General features: G+C 47.1%; 1 protein-coding gene across 4 annotated transcripts; it reads left to right on the plus strand.

Annotated features, from left to right (window-relative positions):
- Positions 1-660: 660 nt before the first annotated feature.
- Positions 661-16435, plus strand: LOC102571700 (olfactory receptor 52P1). 4 transcript variants are annotated; one of them, XM_059723503.1, is made up of 3 exons: positions 661-692; positions 5461-5897; positions 11906-15979. In XM_059723503.1, the coding sequence occupies exon 3, from the start codon at positions 11943-11945 to the stop codon at positions 12894-12896; it is 954 nt and encodes a 317-aa protein (XP_059579486.1). In that variant the 5' UTR covers positions 661-692; positions 5461-5897; positions 11906-11942; the 3' UTR covers positions 12897-15979. The 4 variants fall into 4 exon arrangements, 3 of the variants coding, with proteins under 3 accessions (XP_059579486.1, XP_059579483.1, XP_059579485.1); XR_009460573.1 differs by lacking the exon at positions 11906-15979 and adding an exon at positions 16031-16435 and having other exon boundaries at positions 667-1022; XM_059723500.1 differs by having other exon boundaries at positions 667-1022.
- Positions 16436-16501: the final 66 nt, after the last annotated feature.

Genomic DNA, 16501 nt, shown 5'->3' on the forward strand with positions numbered 1-16501 from the left:
CTTTATGGGGAATTCTTCATTTTAGTCTGCAATAAAATTCCTTCAGGCAAGCTTCTCTCCATTAGCATCTTTTTTGGATTATTTAGTGGCCTTTAGGCTGTGCAGAAAAGTTTTTACCATCTAAAATCAGTACTTTATCAGCTATATATAGCTGTTTTTATTATAGTAAGATCCTTCAACCAGATACTATGCATAGGCTACCTAGCATTTTCTTTAAGTGCAACTATTTTTTCAGTTTACACCCTTGACTTTAGATGCTATGTACAAATGTAGATCTATTCATTGATTATAAAAATCCTTTAAATAGTGTTTTCTGAAAGTGTAAGAAACCTAATAAAACTAAGCATCAAACTATTCTTTCAAGAAAGAGAAAAAAAAAATGAAAGAGTAGTAAGTTACAGTACTTTTCTTAACTAAACCTCTTCATATTGCTTTTTCCAGTACAAAACTTTTCCTTCTTGGTTAAAGAAATTTCTGATCAGCTTGTTAGCTATAAAAACTACCCCTAACATCTCTCATCCAGGTCCTAACATCATTATAGTTTAGCAAAGCAGTAGAAACAACTCCCCTTTATAGCCCTGCCCAACCCAGCTGATCAGCTGGCCCTGCCAGGTGAATCCTATAAAAGAGGCAGCTAACAGCCTTCCTGAGTCTTAAAGGACCAAATTTGAGCAGTATGGGGTATATTTTTTGTGAGTCAGGGCTCTGGAAAGTAGGGTTTTTCCTCTCTTCCTCCCCCCCCCCAGTAGTGTTTTTACTAATTCTATCTATTCTAGCATATTTTAGCCTGCTTTACAAAGCAAATAAAGAAAGGGGCCCATCAAGCAAAAGTTGAAGGATAAAGATGGGCAGGATGAAGCTGTAGGGTTTGTATGGCAAGGAATAGCAAGGGGAGCAGAAAGAGGATGATGTTTCTGAGTTTTTGGTCTTCCCTGTTATCACCCAGTGCTGCTGCCTTGCTCTGAGAGCTGGAGGAAGATCAAGACTGGACTTGGTCAGAGCTGCTGCAAATGGGGGTTTAGGTCTGTTGAAAGATTTGGGAGGATGGGGGGAGGATTAAAAAAAACCCAAGATCTTAAAAATGCTCTGGGTTGGGATCATTCACAGCATGCTAAAAAAATTGTGTGAAGGGGTGGCCTGGTTGTGGGAGTGCAACAGACTAGAGGTGCTGGCTGAGACCCACTTGGGTTGCAGTGCTACAGCTGTGCAGTGATCCCTATGCTTAGCCTTGTTAACCCAAAAAATGCTGCTATCCTGAATTAAACCTTAAAAACATAAGGCTGGCTTGAAAGCCATGCATTTTCTGAGGATTAGTTACTTATTTAAGGAACATGATGCCTGCCCTTCAGGCTCCCTTGTTGTCTGAGTTGCATGTCAAGATGATTTCTTTAATTGGGAGGGCTAGAAGCAGCGTGTTGGTGACAACTGGCAATCCTAGGTTAATGATGGGAGCCTAAGAGCTGGCCACTGTGGATAACCTCAGCTACCCTGTTTGCTGCATGCAGAGAGCTGGCAGTACCAAATGCTGGGACTGCAGTAGTTTGGGGGACAGAGAAAGATGCTTCTGGTGTACTTGGCAAAGCTTTGCAAGAGGCCCAGCTGAATATGTTGGTGATTCATGGCCAAGACTGACTGTTGGTGATTCATGGCCAAGACTGACTGTTGGTGATTCATGGCCAAGACTGACTGTTGGTGATTCATGGCCAAGACTGACTGTTGGTGATTCATGGCCAAGACTGACTGTTGGTGATTCATGGCCAAGACTGACTGTTGGTGATTCATGGCCAAGACTGACTGTTGGTGATTCATGGCCAAGACTGACTGTTGGTGATTCATGGCCAAGACTGACTGTTGGTGATTCATGGCCAAGACTGACTGTTGGTGATTCATGGCCAAGACTGACTGTTGGTGATTCATGGCCAAGACTGACTGTTGGTGATTCATGGCCAAGACTGACTGTTGGTGATTCATGGCCAAGACTGACTGTTGGTGATTCATGGCCAAGACTGACTGTTGGTGATTCATGGCCAAGACTGACTGTTGGTGATTCATGGCCAAGACTGACTGTTGGTGATTCATGGCCAAGACTGACTGTTGGTGATTCATGGCCAAGACTGACTGTTGGTGATTCATGGCCAAGACTGACTGTTGGTGATTCATGGCCAAGACTGACTGTTGGTGATTCATGGCCAAGACTGACTGTTGGTGATTCATGGCCAAGACTGACTGTTGGTGATTCATGGCCAAGACTGACTGTTGGTGATTCATGGCCAAGACTGACTGTTGGTGATTCATGGCCAAGACTGACTGTTGGTGATTCATGGCCAAGACTGACTGTTTTTTGGTGGTGATAACTGGTATACAGCAGACTTGCTGGGCTTGGGATGAGTTCATGCAAGCAGCCACGGGGTGCAGGGAGGCAATGCTGTTTATCCAGCTTTGGACCCAAATCCCAAGGGAAGGGAGCAAGAAGGTTCCCAGATGAATCTGTCACTAAGGAGGCTCTGAAAAGGCACCCTAAACCTCCCCTTGCTCTCCTCTCCGCAGGAGGAGCCTTGGCAGTCCTTGGTGCTGCAGGGTTATTGCTCCTGGGGTATGGTCACTGCTTGGTTATTCCTGCTGTACTTCAGCAGGGTTTGGGGTGAGTGTGACCTGCCTTGCTTTCCACCAGGCTGCTGAGGAAGTCCTGCTGGAAGAAGGCATTTATAGCTCTTTCCTCCAACTCCAGCAGCAGCTTTGCAGAGAGCTATTTGGAGAAAATGGTCTCTTTAGCAGCAGCATTCAGTCCTTCTTGCAACTTATGTTGTAACAGCCCCATGTAGGCTTCCTCTGGGATGAGTGAGGATGGTCAACTTCACATTGGAGGGCTGGGAGAAGGGTGGGGGGCTTTACTTATTGACCCCAGAGCAAACAAGAAGCAATGCAAAGGGTTCTTAATGCAGAGGGCCTTGCTTCTCTGTTTGGGGCCAGACTGATGCCACTGTTGGGGGTCAGGAAGGATTTTCCCTCCATGGTCAGATGGATAAGGACTAGGGGGGTTGCCTTTTTCTAGTAGGGGCACAGCCTTTGCCTGGGACCTCTTGAATGTCTATTAACAACCTTTTGCAGAAGCAAGCTGCTGTAGTCCCTCTGCTTTCCCTGTGGCATGTTTGGGTGTTAGATCATGAGATTAGACAAAGAGATCAGATCATGGATTAATCTGGGATGGTTTGCACAGGGATTGTCCTGTTTCAGGCAGGGGGTTAGACTAGGTGACCTCTGGAAGTCTCTTCCAGACTAATTTCTGTATATTTTCTATGGCTGTGAATTGATTAGTGAGCTCTGATTCAATAAATGTAGCTGAAGAGGGGCAAAGGGGAGGAAGCCAAAGTAGGAAGTGTCCTCTCTGTTCAGAATCAGCCTTGGTCATCTTGCTTCGTGGATACTGTGCCCAGCAATCCTGGTGGCTCTGGGACATAGGATGTAGGTAGCTGCAATCCCTTTCAGGTGCACAAGTCTGGCTCGCAATGCACACAGGAATGCCTACCTCTTTTGCAGAGAAAGCAGTGGTTTTAATTCTGGTCTTTGCTCAATACCTTTTTTTAAAACATCTATGATGCCTCTGGGTTTCTGGTGAGTTAATAAATTGAAAAATAAATTAGAAAAACCAGATGGTGACTTGGATTTAAAATCTCTACATTCAATCATGAATATAACCTGAAAGAGTAAAGCTGAGTCTTAATAAAACTAACTTCCCCTGGGTCCTGGTAGGTTTTAATGAGCTTTCAAGACAGAGTTGACCATGAAGGCAGGACAAAAGCAGACCCTCCTGGTTTTAAGTCCAGTTTGCTGTGATGCCAGCCAGTTGCAGCTTGCAATGCTCATCAGGGACTGATTCAAAGCTCCAGTTTCTAGCCAGGAGGGTTGTTTGCTACCAGACCTGCACAGGCAGCCTCTATCCATGGCACATGGTGGATTGGGCAGGGAGGGGAGCAGGAAGCAGAGCCGCAGATCAGGCAGGGCACTGGAGTGGCAATTAGGGATGATGAGAGCTTTCATTTGTATCCTGTCTGCCAGAAAGGTTGCCCCTTCCCCTGTGATGGGATCTGGTTTGACCTCTTGCATAATTCGGGCTGCAGGATTACACCTAAGGAGACTTGCACCAAGGCCAGTGACTCCTGTTTGCACAAGAGCTTCCATAACCCCTTCCAGAGCATCCCAGTCCCATTCCTCGTGTGACTCGGCCTTTCAGGTGGCCATGTCAAATGACTCTCCATCAATTGCAGGACCCAGGTGCATTGCTCTTCTAAAGAGATATTCATGCCCAAGTCATTTATGTGCTGCTAAAGAGCCCAAAGTTTCTAAAAAGACCTCCTTAAGCTTAGATAAAGACCCAAAGTGATGAGTTTTTACCAATCAGCCTGTACTGTACAAGCAGGACTATGAGATACAGTTAGGGTTATGGTGTGGAAGGCATCTGGTGCCAAGGTCATCCTGGAAATTGTACTGAGACAGAAGCAGGTCCTAGACTCAGTATTTGGTGGCTGCACTCCCAGGTGACCCTGTCAAGGGCACTGCAAGGAAGCAGCAGCTGCAACCAGTTGCACATGGTTCAGTTGCATCAAACAAAGTGCAAATTCAAAAAGTGAAAAATGAGCCTGCTGGACAATGTTATACTCTTGAAAATTTAATTTGCTTCCTCTTGAGTTGAAAGTGGTCTGCTTTGACTTAGCTTGGCTTCTACCCTCCCCAAACCAGCTGCATTTTAAAGGAGAGTGAACTTTTCCCCCCTGGCTCCTGTATTCCTTTCCTGGTTATTATGGTGGTTCTAGTAAAGGAAATGCTGTTTCTTCTACCCCTAGGCTTCCCCCTCTCTTATTCAGTTTAACCAGACTGTGGTTTCCAAACTCTTTATTGTGACAACACTGCTTCTGCCAGAAAGTCGTAAAGTGGTAGGGTTGGCATGGATGTTGGGAGGTCATCCAATTCAACCCCAGCTCAGTGAAGATCATGCCAGTCTAAACAACCCAAGATAATTGTCTTTCTAATCTGCTTTTCAACTGCTGAGGATGGAGAGTCCACAACCGCTCTTGGGTGTCTGTCCCACTGCTTACCCACTCTCATGGTGGAAATCTTCCTTTTATTCAGCCTTAATTTCTCTTGTTGAAATTGCTTCTTGTCTTGTGCCCTATAGTCACAGAGAAGAGTATATCACTATAACAGTTTTAAAGCAGCCTTCAGAGGTTTGAAGACTTATCAAATCCCCTCCACCCCTGAATCCTGTTTTTTTTCCAGACAAAAACTCAGTTTTTGGAGGTTGGAGGCATTATTTCCTAGACCACTAACCATTTTTGTTTGCTTTTTGCTGGACACTAATGGTCCATGTCTTAGTAATGAGCAAAGAGCAGTGCATTTAAAATGATCCAAGGTTTCCCTATGGAGAGCATGATTCTGCTTTGTATTTTCTGTCTTCACCTGCAGCCAGCAAGGTGCGATCCTGAAGTCACATCTGCAGTGAGCAATGTTGGCATTTAACAGCAACCATGTCAACCCTTCCTCATTCACCCTGCTGCGTCTCCTGGGGTTGGAAGCTGCCTACAACTGGATCTCCATCCCTCTGTCCACCATGTACACCGTGACCCTTCTGGGAAACGTCACCATCCTTGCTACCATCAAGGCAGAGCAAAGCCTCCACAAGCCCATGTCCATCTTGGTCTGCATGCTGGCTGTCATTGACCTGGTCATGGCCACTGCCACCATGCCCAAAATGCTGTGCATGCTCTGGTTCAAAGCTGGGGGATTTTCTTCAATGACTGCCTGGTCTAGCTGTTCTTCATCCATGCTGCCTCCATCATGAAGTCAATGGTGTTGTTAGCCGTGGCCTTCGATCACTACGTAGCCATTTGCAATCCTCTGAGGTATGAATCCATCCTAACCAACAAGGTACTGGCCAAGATTGGGGTGGTGGTGATCTTCAGAGGTATGGTGTTTATTGCCCCCATAGCGCTGCTGGCTTCCCAGCTGCCCTATTGCCAGACCAATGTCATCGTTCACACCAACTGCGAGCACATGGCAGCGGTGAAGTTGGCCTGTGCCAGCATCATTGTCAATGTTGTGTATGGGTTGGTGGTGGCTGTTGGTGGTAGGCATTTGACTTTATGTTCAGCACCTTCTCATATTGCATGGTCACCCAGGTCGTCTTGGCTCTGCCATCCAAGGATGCCTGGTACAAAGCTTTCAGCACCTGTCATCCTGGGATGCCTTGAGAATGCAGTACAGCTTCATCGGTAGCATCTCTGGGTGCACGTGTTGGACCCAACTTTGCATCTCTCCAGGACAGTTTCAGGATAGCTCCCATCACTAACTACAATGACACTTGATATGAGGAACTGTCTGTGTCCCCTCTCTTTTTTTTTTTTTCCCCCTACATACACTGTACTCAATTTTGGGGGGGTAGAAAGGATCCGCGTGCTTACCCAAGTGCAATATAAACCCACCTTTGTAACTACAAGAACAGCACACCTCAGCTGCTCCCTACTCATTAAGGCTTATTACCTTGTTTCTCAGGTGCCTTGTGCCTCTGTTAGCATCCTTGAACTTGACAGGGCCTAGTCACCTCAAGGATATTTAAGCAGTCATGGAGTTGACTGCTCCTAGCCAGGTTCTGCCATTGAAAGGAGTATGATTATGTTGGGTGAAGTAGATGTATTGAGGCTAGAAATCTCCTATGAACATGAGCAGTTCCTGCTCTAACTACTTATTTGGTAACAATTCCCTGCTATCTGCATGCTAATGAGCTGGTGTTTTTAAGCCATTCAACAAATGATGCGCCTATCTGATATGCAACCCCCCTTTATCATTATCTCCTGCTTCTGGACCCTTTCTAATTCCCCACACCCTTCTTCAATTGTAGAGGCCAAAGCTGGACACAGTCCTTTTTCGATGAGACCTAATTGGTGCCCAGTGGAGTAGCCCTATCATCTCCTGTTTTCAAATATTCCCACTGATGCAGCCTACAGTCACATTTTTTGCAGCTGCTTCAGACTGGTAACTTGCGTTAAGTCTGTAATCCTCTGAAAACCCATGTCCTTCTCTGCACTGCCAGTGATCCCCTGTTCTGTATTTCTGGTTAGGATTATTCTTCTCAAGCGGTGGCATCTTAGGGCACCTATACACATGATAGACTTCTGCTTGGACGCATGCTAATTAGCATGCACTGGAGCAGACTCAATCAAGTCTGGTGGAGCTAATTAGTGCACTCCAGCAGCCTCTGCATCACATGTATTCAGTGTCTCTGTGTTTCAAAATGGGTGGTGGGGGCACTTTAACTAAAGCTTGTTGAATGAGCTTTAATTAAAGCACCCCTGCCATCACCATTTTGAAGCATGGGGATGCTGAATACATGAGACTCTGAGAGCTCTTTAATTAGAGAGCTGCTCTAATTAAAGCACCCGCCCCTCCACCCCAGAGCACGTGTATTAGATGCCCTCTGAGTTGTTGAACTTCATCCTGTTGCCTCTCACACAGCTTTTTCATTTATAAAAAGCCTTCTGAATTCTGTTTCTGTCTTCCAAAGTGTTCACAGCTTTTCTAAGTCCTGTGTTGTCTGCAAATTGGTTCAGGCATTTTTAAGTTCTGGCATCCAAATAATGAATAACCACATAAAATAGCATCAGGCATAGAGCAGACTGCTGTGGAAACCTGTTTGAAATCTCTCATCTTTCCAATGGATCCAGGGACCTGGGCTCATTTAGTCTGGAGAAGAGAAGACCAAGAGAGGATTTGATAGCAGCCTCCAACTCCTTGCAGGGGGGCTGCAAAGAGGATGGAGCTGGGCTGTTCTCAGTGGGGGCTGATTACAGGACACACGGGGCAATGGGCTCAAACTGCAGCAAGGGATGTTGAGGTTGGATATTAGGAAAAACTTTCTCACTTGGAGGGTGGTGAAGCACTGGAACAGGTTACCCAGAGAGGTGGTGGAGGTTTTAAAGACCCAGGTAGACAAAGCCTTGGCTGGGATGATGTAGTTGGGGTTGGTCCTTCTTGGAGCAGGGGGTTGGCCTGAGGTCCCTTCCAACCCTCATTTTCTAGGGTTCTTTGTTTCTGTGATTTACAGCTACCCTTTCCTTGCTGCTACTGAGCCCATTACCTATCCCCCTTTGTCAATTTTATCTCATCCACATTTCCTCAGTTTGCTTTTGAAATGGTCATGTCTTTGTCAAAAGTCCTATAGTAGTCTAAGTTCCTCTGAATTCCCTTCATCCATCTAGTTACTCTGTCATAGGAAATCCAAATTGTTTGGCACATCCCCACCCACCATTTTAGTGTCATGGTTATGGTTGGTGTCCTTGGTCACCGTGCTCTCCGGTTTAATGCATCCATGAAAGGACTGCAAGTGAAATGATTGCTAGCAGTTCGTTGTGTTCAGCCTTGTCTGGCGTCTTATGTGAAATAGGCCACAGACTCCTACCTTCCACCGAACAGCATTCCTGAATGCAAGCTAATGGTTTGTAATGAAAGAGAGAGTATTCATTTAATTAAATAGCTGCAAGTGCTCTTCCATTTCATTCTTTGTGCTTTAAAAGAAACCCACGCAAGCAATGCACCCACTAGAACAGCATCCTTCTGCTAAGGCATCTTGTAAGATGCCTTCTTTTTCTAAAAGTAACTCATCGATACTACATACCCCCCCTGCTCCTACTCTCCCCCCCTGCTGTTCATTCCCTGTAGGTTTGCTGACTTGTGGCAAAGTATGCAGTAACAGACACTAACTTTGAGGACTCTCAGGTATACTTTGACAGATGGAGACCAGCTGTAAGGAGAAAGCAGTGTTGCCTTAATAGAGAATATCCATCCTGAAGCCCAACACATTGGTAGGTCAATAGTTTTGTCCCAAGAATTAAAAATCCCAAGTTGGGGGGTGTTAAGTGAGGAAGCTGATTTCCACCCAGACTGAAGGCATGGGGTTGCTGGCCTGGCTCCAGAGAGCTGACTCCCTCTGCATGCAGGGAAGAGGGATGGAGTCTGCTGCTCATCCAGAAGCCAGAAGTATGACTTGGTGACAGCCCCTGCCAAATTGTCAGCAGCTTTTGGTTGAGCAGGAAGGGGAAAGGGAGTGACACTAACAACAGCTTCTGCCCCTGCTCTGTGCAGCCAGCATTCAGCCATGACTCTGGGAAAATGCTTTTCCCCCTTCTTGATGCCTTCCCTATACAAGGCGTCTCCCGTGTGGGAGCACGTGATTGTGAGATGTGGTTCCTGAATCCAGGTCTGAGCCCTGGCTGAACCTAATAGCAGGGATCTCTGCAGACTGCACTGTTGATTGGGCTATGTTTAATTAGGAGTGTTGTTTTCCTGCTCTCCTTTTATTGTACCAGTTTGGTGGCAGATTCAGCCAGGTTTACTGCCTATAAGCACAGCCCTAGCACCTTTTGGCCTAACAAGTACATCAGACTTGGAGCTAAGGCATTTGTACCTGTGACAAGGTCACTGGCACAACACCATTCAGGCTCTCCCAGGCCACTACAAAAGTTTCCCTGCTTTCCAGCTCTCCTCCTTCTATACAATGATCCAAACAAATTTAATCTACCGGCATCTTGAATGTCTTGACGTGTCCTGTACTAGGGGCTTGCTTCTTATCCTGACCTGGGTGTTCCCGTTCCAGCCTCATCATCCTGGTACTGGACTATCCTACTTTGTACCATCATCTTCCCCTCCCATTTCTTGGTGCAAGTGCACATCTGGCCTCAGATGTTTATGTGAGGAGTTCATGCCTCGGTCAAGTTTGCTGGTCAGTGTATATATATGGTCAGGTTTTTATGAGCAGTATATATTGATCAATGCTCCAGCAAGGCCTGCATCCTGTAGCCTAGGCATTCATTCCCCAATCTGTACATGTGCATGCAATTATCCCGTCCCAAGTACAGGACTTTACTGTTGTCCTTGTATTTGAGGCATCCTGGTTTAGGAGTATTTGAGGGTGAAGAACCAATTGTGCCAGACAAGAGTGCAATGGCTCCTAGGATGTGTGAGGATGGTGGGTTGGAGAGGAAGGGGTGTCAGTGTCCAGGCCCTTATTTGTTGTTCACACAAGTAGCCGAAAGCCCCCACCTCTCTAAATCAGGAGTTCTCAAACTTTGCAACACTATGACACCCCCCACCCCAGCAGCTGATCAATGAGCGGGGCAGTCCACCACACAACCGTGCAATGCACAGCAGTGAAAGCAGAAGTGCTGATGGTGCACAGGACATGGGTTTGCAACCCCCTTTTTAAGTTGCTCGTGACCCTCAAGGGGATCAAAACCCTCAGTTTAAGACCCCCTGCTCTAAAGTGATGCACTCTCTCATTAATGGGAAAGGCCTTTAGGCTTTGAGAGGGGCAGTGAGTCTGGGGCCAAAAAGCCCTCCTGTCCCCTCCATCCAGCTGTCCATATTATGCCATCCATCCCCTGTTAGTCCCAGGCCAGAATCACTTGCAGACCAAACTCAGGGCACAGGGATGGTTTATGGCGCGGTTGGTGGGTCTCCCTGAAATTGCATCTTATGCGAGTTAAAAGTAGCTGGGCCATGAGGAAACACCAGGGTTAATTTTTCCAGTGTTGAAATAAAGCCCATGGCAGGGGATAGGAGACTTCCCAGAGGGGCCTCTGCCTGTAGGGGTGTTTCCAGGTGCCTTATAAATGCCCCATCATTTTCCTCTTGCTGGGAGGACATCTCACAAGCCAGAGGGTTATTGCTACTGAGACATGCTTGCAGCTGGGTTCCCTCTTGCTCTGCTGTGCCAGATCAGGATGAGTCCACCCCCACCCTTCTTCCATCAGGTTTGAGGGATGAGGTTTTCCTGGCAGGTGGGATTTTTCAGTTGGTTCCTGTGATGTCAGGAAAACAGTGGGTTGCTGGTTGGGGAAGCTTGTCATTCCTCTTAGCAACTTTTCAGTCCTCCTCAGTTTCTAAGCTCTGAAAAGACACAGTAGTCGTGGACTTTGCTGCTGTACAGGAGGGTGTAGAAGTCATTACAGAGGGCAGGGAGATTTGGGGGTCCGTATCCTGACAAGCAGACCAGACAGTGAGCAAGGGCACCTGGAGAAGAGGGACTTAAGGAGACAAACGGAAGGAAAGAGAGCTCAGCGTGGATACAATGAGGAGGAAGGGGAAAAGAAATGAGAGAACGAGGCATCAGGGTTCAATATGCATTCCTATAAGAATCAAGAAACTGTCTCATTAAAACAAACCCAAAGTAGGACTCTGGGTCTGGAGCTTGATTTGGTGCTGGTTCTGTTCTTCCTGGAAGCTGTAACCAGGGACAAAGAAATTGGATGATGATGAAGTCATTTTTAAGAGTCTAAACTTGAGTTTCAAACAGGGCAGGGAATGGGAAGGTATTCTTTTCCCATGGGATGGCTGATGATCAGCCGTTTCTTTCTGAATTTTTCTATGTCACCTAACAATCATGATGCTTTTAGACACTGAAAGCAAGACACAAAAGTGCACTTCTTTTCTAATTCTTCTGTAATGCAGCTAGAAATTTTTTGCCTGGCCTGCTTGATCAGACCACGGCACCTGCTCATTTTCAAATCTGTAGCTCTCCCTTTTCCAGGCTACCAAATATAAATGTGTCCTCAGAGATTCAGACTCAGAGAAATATTGCCAGAACGCATACAAAAAAGGATTATCTAGTCCTAACTTCCAGTACACAATATACAGTGAAAATTTAAGTCAGGATTTTATTTGGCCCAAATTTAAAGTAATAAAAGGTGTAGAATAGTCAGAGAACAGGGATGATTTTGCTGTCAGAGGCCAGGTTTCTCTGACCTTGTGTTTCATCTCCTAATGCTGCTTCTTGATCCTGCCCTCCAAGGTCTAGAAGAGCCCAAACTTCCCTTATAGACCTCAATAGTCTGATCGGTCTGTCTGCCTTCACTCCTAGCCAGCAAAATGTTTTCCTGAAGTCACATCTGCAATAAATGATGGCGGCATTTAACAGCAGTCATGTCAGCCCTTCTTCATTCACTTTGCTGGGTATCCCGGGCTTGGAAGCTGCATATTACTGGATCTCCATCCCTCTGTCCTCAATGTACATCGTGACTGTGCTGGGGAACTGCACCATCCTCATTACTATCAAGACGGAGCAAAGCCTCCACAAGCCCATGTACCTTTTCCTTTGCATGTTGGCTGTCATTGACCTGGTGCTGTCCACCTCCACGGTGCCCAAAATGCTGTGCATATTCTGGTTCAGAGCTGGGAGGATTACCTTCAATGCCTGCCTGGTCCAGATGTTCTTCATCCATGCCTTCTCCATCATGGAGTCAACCGTGCTGTTAGGCATGGCCTTCGATTGCTATGTGGCCATTTGCAACCCCTTGAGGTATGAATCCATCCTAACCAACACTGTAATGGCCAAGATTGGGGTGGCGGTGATTCTCAGAGGCACGGTGTTTATTGCCCCTATAGCTCTGCTGGTTTCCCAGCTTCCCTATTGCCGGACCAACGTCATCATTCACACGTACTGTGAGCACATGGCGGTGGTGAAGTTGGCCTGTGCCGACATCCTCATCAATATTGTGTATGGGTTGGTGGTAGCTCTGCTAGTGGTGGGTGTTGACCTGCTGTTCATCACCTTGTCCTACTGCATGATCGCCCGGGCTGTCTTGGCTCTACCATCCAAGGATGCCCGCTACAAAGCTTTCAGCACCTGTGCTGCCCATGTGGGGGTCATCCTGGTTTCCTACACCCCAGCTCTGTTTTCCATCCTGATGCACAGGTTTGGTCACAACGTGGCTCCGCACGTTCACATTCTCTTGGCCAACTTCTACCTCCTGTTCCCTCCCATGTTGAACCCCATCGTGTATGGAGTCAAAACCAGAGAGATTCGGGTAGGGGTGATCCATATGCTGCAAGGCAAAAAGGGGATCAGCTAATGGGACGATGTCCCAGCCAGTCAGTGATGCTCCTTCTGTTTGTGTCCAAAGGAGCCTCTGGTATTTGTAAGGCAAAGGGTTTTATATGGTTCGGGTGCTGTGTTCAGAGTTGTGGTGGTCTGAACATCCTTTAATAACCGGTTCAGGAGAAGTTGGGTAGGGCTACTGGAACCAGCTCTCCTGACTGTGGGCCTATCCTGCCTCTGGGTGGGCAGAAATATACTGAGACTTCAGTAGGACTTATTTTGCCACCTCTTGGGATGGAAACTTTGGATGTCAATATGCCCCTCATGCTAGGATTGCCCTAGGGTAACTCCACTACTGGATATGGCTTGTCTGCATGCACGGGACTGTTGGGACACCTAGCCTCAGTTTTCTCCATGAAGTGCTTGTTGTCGGCGCCAAATGACTCTGCCCCCATAGCACTCGGTAACCTCTGGATTTCGGGTCTTCAGCTTCTCGTCTCAGCAGGAAGGAAGATTAACTGATGGTTTCTCAGGTCTTAAACATCCAACTGGAGGGCTGTGATTTGCGACAGGTGATATTTTGTACCGCGTCATCCTCGGGATTGTAATTGGAGACAAAGGAATTAAAGTGAGCTGATGAAATACTCGTGAAAAGGCCCAGTCCTGATCCATTTGGGAGAATGAGAAAACTCCCGGTGACTTTAAAAGGGATGAGGAGGTGGATGGGATTGTGACTTCCTGACAATGAGGTTTGTTATGCTCCAAAATAGCTTCCAAAGGAAACGGATGCAAGACGCAACGAAAAGGCCATATTTGAGCCCAACTCCATGGTGCTGGGTTAGATATCGCATTCCTCGCACAGGGATGGATCTGCTAGCACATGTACTGTCCCCCTGGGCATGTCTGTTGTCCTCTCGCTCTCTGCAGAAGTCTGCACTAGTTATTCACGTAGTGAATAAAAAGTCTGGCCTTCTCAACAGCCCACCCATTTCCTATGTGCTTCTCTATGCAATATAACTGTAGCCTTTTGCACTTCTTTTTCCTCCAAAAAGAGCAGTTACCATACCACCCAAATAAACTCAAACCCTTACATTTCAAAAGGAGTAACAAGTCCAAAGCATGTTGCAATGGTGATGGGATAAGACTGTGCTAAGTGGGGGGAATACATGCTGCAGGGTTATCCATGTGCAGCTTTCCTCCTTTTGCGTCCTTAAAAACTTGTTCTCTTGTGTTATCCCCTAGTACCTTGCACCTCCCCAAATGTCACTCTCATCCCCTTCTCCAGTCCAATCAGCTGCTCTGTTTTCTACTCCCTCCCCTGTTCCCTCTCCCCAATCTTCTGCTCTGCCTTCTGCTCCCTGTCCTGCCTTGCCTATACCACTTGTGGCGTGTACACCACTGGTTAGCCACCCCTGGTCTGGCCTGAATAAGGTTAAGAAATTTCCACGCTGACTTAATGCATCTGAATGCATCAGTGGCACAATGGCAGATGGACTTTAGCAAATGCAGAAAGCAGTGACATGTGCATTTAATTCAGATTATTCTTTCCTCCACATTCATTCGATTGCAGTGTTAGAGACACTCAGGAAAGTTACTGGCGAGGCAGCGTCTAAAGAGCTGGATGCAAACCTCTGGTCCGTTTACAGATGTGGTCAAAGGAGTCGTGTGAAAGGCTAGGGCGTAGAGGGAAACATTGAAATCGCCTGATGCTGTTGGAAGAGCAGGAGTATGTCTCTCTTTCTCCTCAGTTCCAGCAGTCCTGTTTCGAAAAGGATGCAAAAGAAATCCCAGGAGGCAGGGGCAAGGGAATGAAAATGCATCAAGCTTTAGGGGCAGCTCCATGGGCAGAGAGACCAAAAAGGCTGCAGCAGTTTGTTCCAAGAAAGCCCAAGTAAGAGAAGACAGTGTTGCTTTCCTTCGCCCCTTTCTTGTACCCTGGTTCAACTACAGAAGCTCCTGGGATAGGGACTCTCATTATGTGTGTCTGCACAGTGCCTATTGCCATGGGGCAGTGCTTTTGCTTTCCCTCTATGTAATGATGGAGCATACATAGCATGGTCTGAGTATAAAACATAGCGAACAGCAGAAAGATGCAAAATCGGGCTCTGCTCCTTCCCCTTTCTTAGCACATTCATTGACACGAACAGACCGTTGCATCAAAGCTGGATAAACAGAAATCGGCCATTGCACAACACACAACCAACCTGCAGAGTCCACGGCCTGTGGCTATTACTGCTGAAACCAAGTGCTCCAGGGACTCAAAAAGGGATCAGAAACTTCTGCGCAGAATAAGGGCCTCTGCTGCTCTGTGATCTAGGATCTCCGAAAGGGAGAAGCAAAATGAACCTTTGCGCATCAGCCTCTCGGCGGCATGCCCTCAGCTCCCCCTGCTCCAGGGCTCACCACCGTACCCCTTGCCACAGCCCAGCTGATCCAAGGCAGGATGCCTCTGCCCTGGAGACAGGAATGGGCCAGGATTGCAAAGATTTGAAAAATTTTCAATTGCAAAACTTGCTATTCCTTCCCCCTGACCTCAATAATCTGGATCATCTCTCCCATGCAGGGAGAATCTGGAGCACCCATTGTTCTGCTCCTGCAACCTGGGGGAGGATGGGGGGTGCCTCTGTGTGTGCATGTGCTTGTGCATGTCTGTGTGTGTGCACCTGCCCCTGACCACACATGTGGTGCCAGGATCCCCAATCCCACTACTCCTGGCCCAGGGGTGGGGGCCCCAGAGCAAAGCCTTACACCCAGCTGCCCAGGGGGAATAGGGGATGTCCTGCAATTCAGCTGCACTTTCACGGTCTCCAGGTTTTATGTGGAAGCCTGTCTCCACAGTATGAGTGCAGGTATTACCGCGACCTGCATCAGCAAGGTTGGAGGCTGGGCTATGCTGCTTATCAGTGTAGTGTCTGTTCTCATGGTAAGCAAAGGTCCTCTTTTATTTATTAATTTTTTCCCTTAGTGCAGGCAAAGCTTGGGGTTGGCATTGCTTTTCTCTGCACCAAAATCTGCAAGCCAATGGGTATTGATTGCACTGAACAATGCAGGTGGATAGCAAGTGCTCCTAGGCCTGAGAACAACACTTTGCATTTATATATATGCTCAGGTACTATGCCGACGGATGCTATATAAAAATGAAGAGTATGATTATTTTTTTGGTTGTAGCCACTAGGAAGGACCCATCGTGAACCAGACCCCGACTGAGCTGGATGCTGATGAACAAGGAGTCCCCTTGCCAAAAGACTTTATATAGACAGACAGGGGGAAATGAGAAGATATCTGAAGCTATCGCAGCTTTTGATAGATGGATGGGCAGGAGCATGTCTTGCAGACATGCTACCAAAGTGTTTGTGTCTGGATTTTCCCTTCGTACTTGCCCTACACAAAGGGGGAGGGAGCGGGGGTCAAGTGAGGTGTAAAATCTTTGCTGACTGGTCCCAGGATCCGAAACACTGAGGCCAAGTGCACAAGACATGTCATATAACATGCGACTCTGGGGAAATCACGTAAATACTTTGTGCCTGCTTTTCCCCATCTGTAAAATGGGGGCAATGACCCCTGCCAGCCTCCTAGGAGAGTGATGCAAAGCTGAGAAATGCAAATAAGGACAGTCAGGAAAAGAAAGACGCTACTAGA

The sequence above is a fragment of the Alligator mississippiensis genome, chromosome 1 (genome assembly GCF_030867095.1).
Source record: "Alligator mississippiensis isolate rAllMis1 chromosome 1, rAllMis1, whole genome shotgun sequence".
NCBI classification, from domain to species: domain Eukaryota; kingdom Metazoa; phylum Chordata; order Crocodylia; family Alligatoridae; genus Alligator; species Alligator mississippiensis.

Excerpts from the sequence above, each read along its gene's own strand:
- LOC102571700 (XM_059723503.1), top strand. The coding sequence starts at position 11,943 with ATGATGGCGGCATTTAACAGCAGTCATGTCAGCCCTTCTTCATTCACT.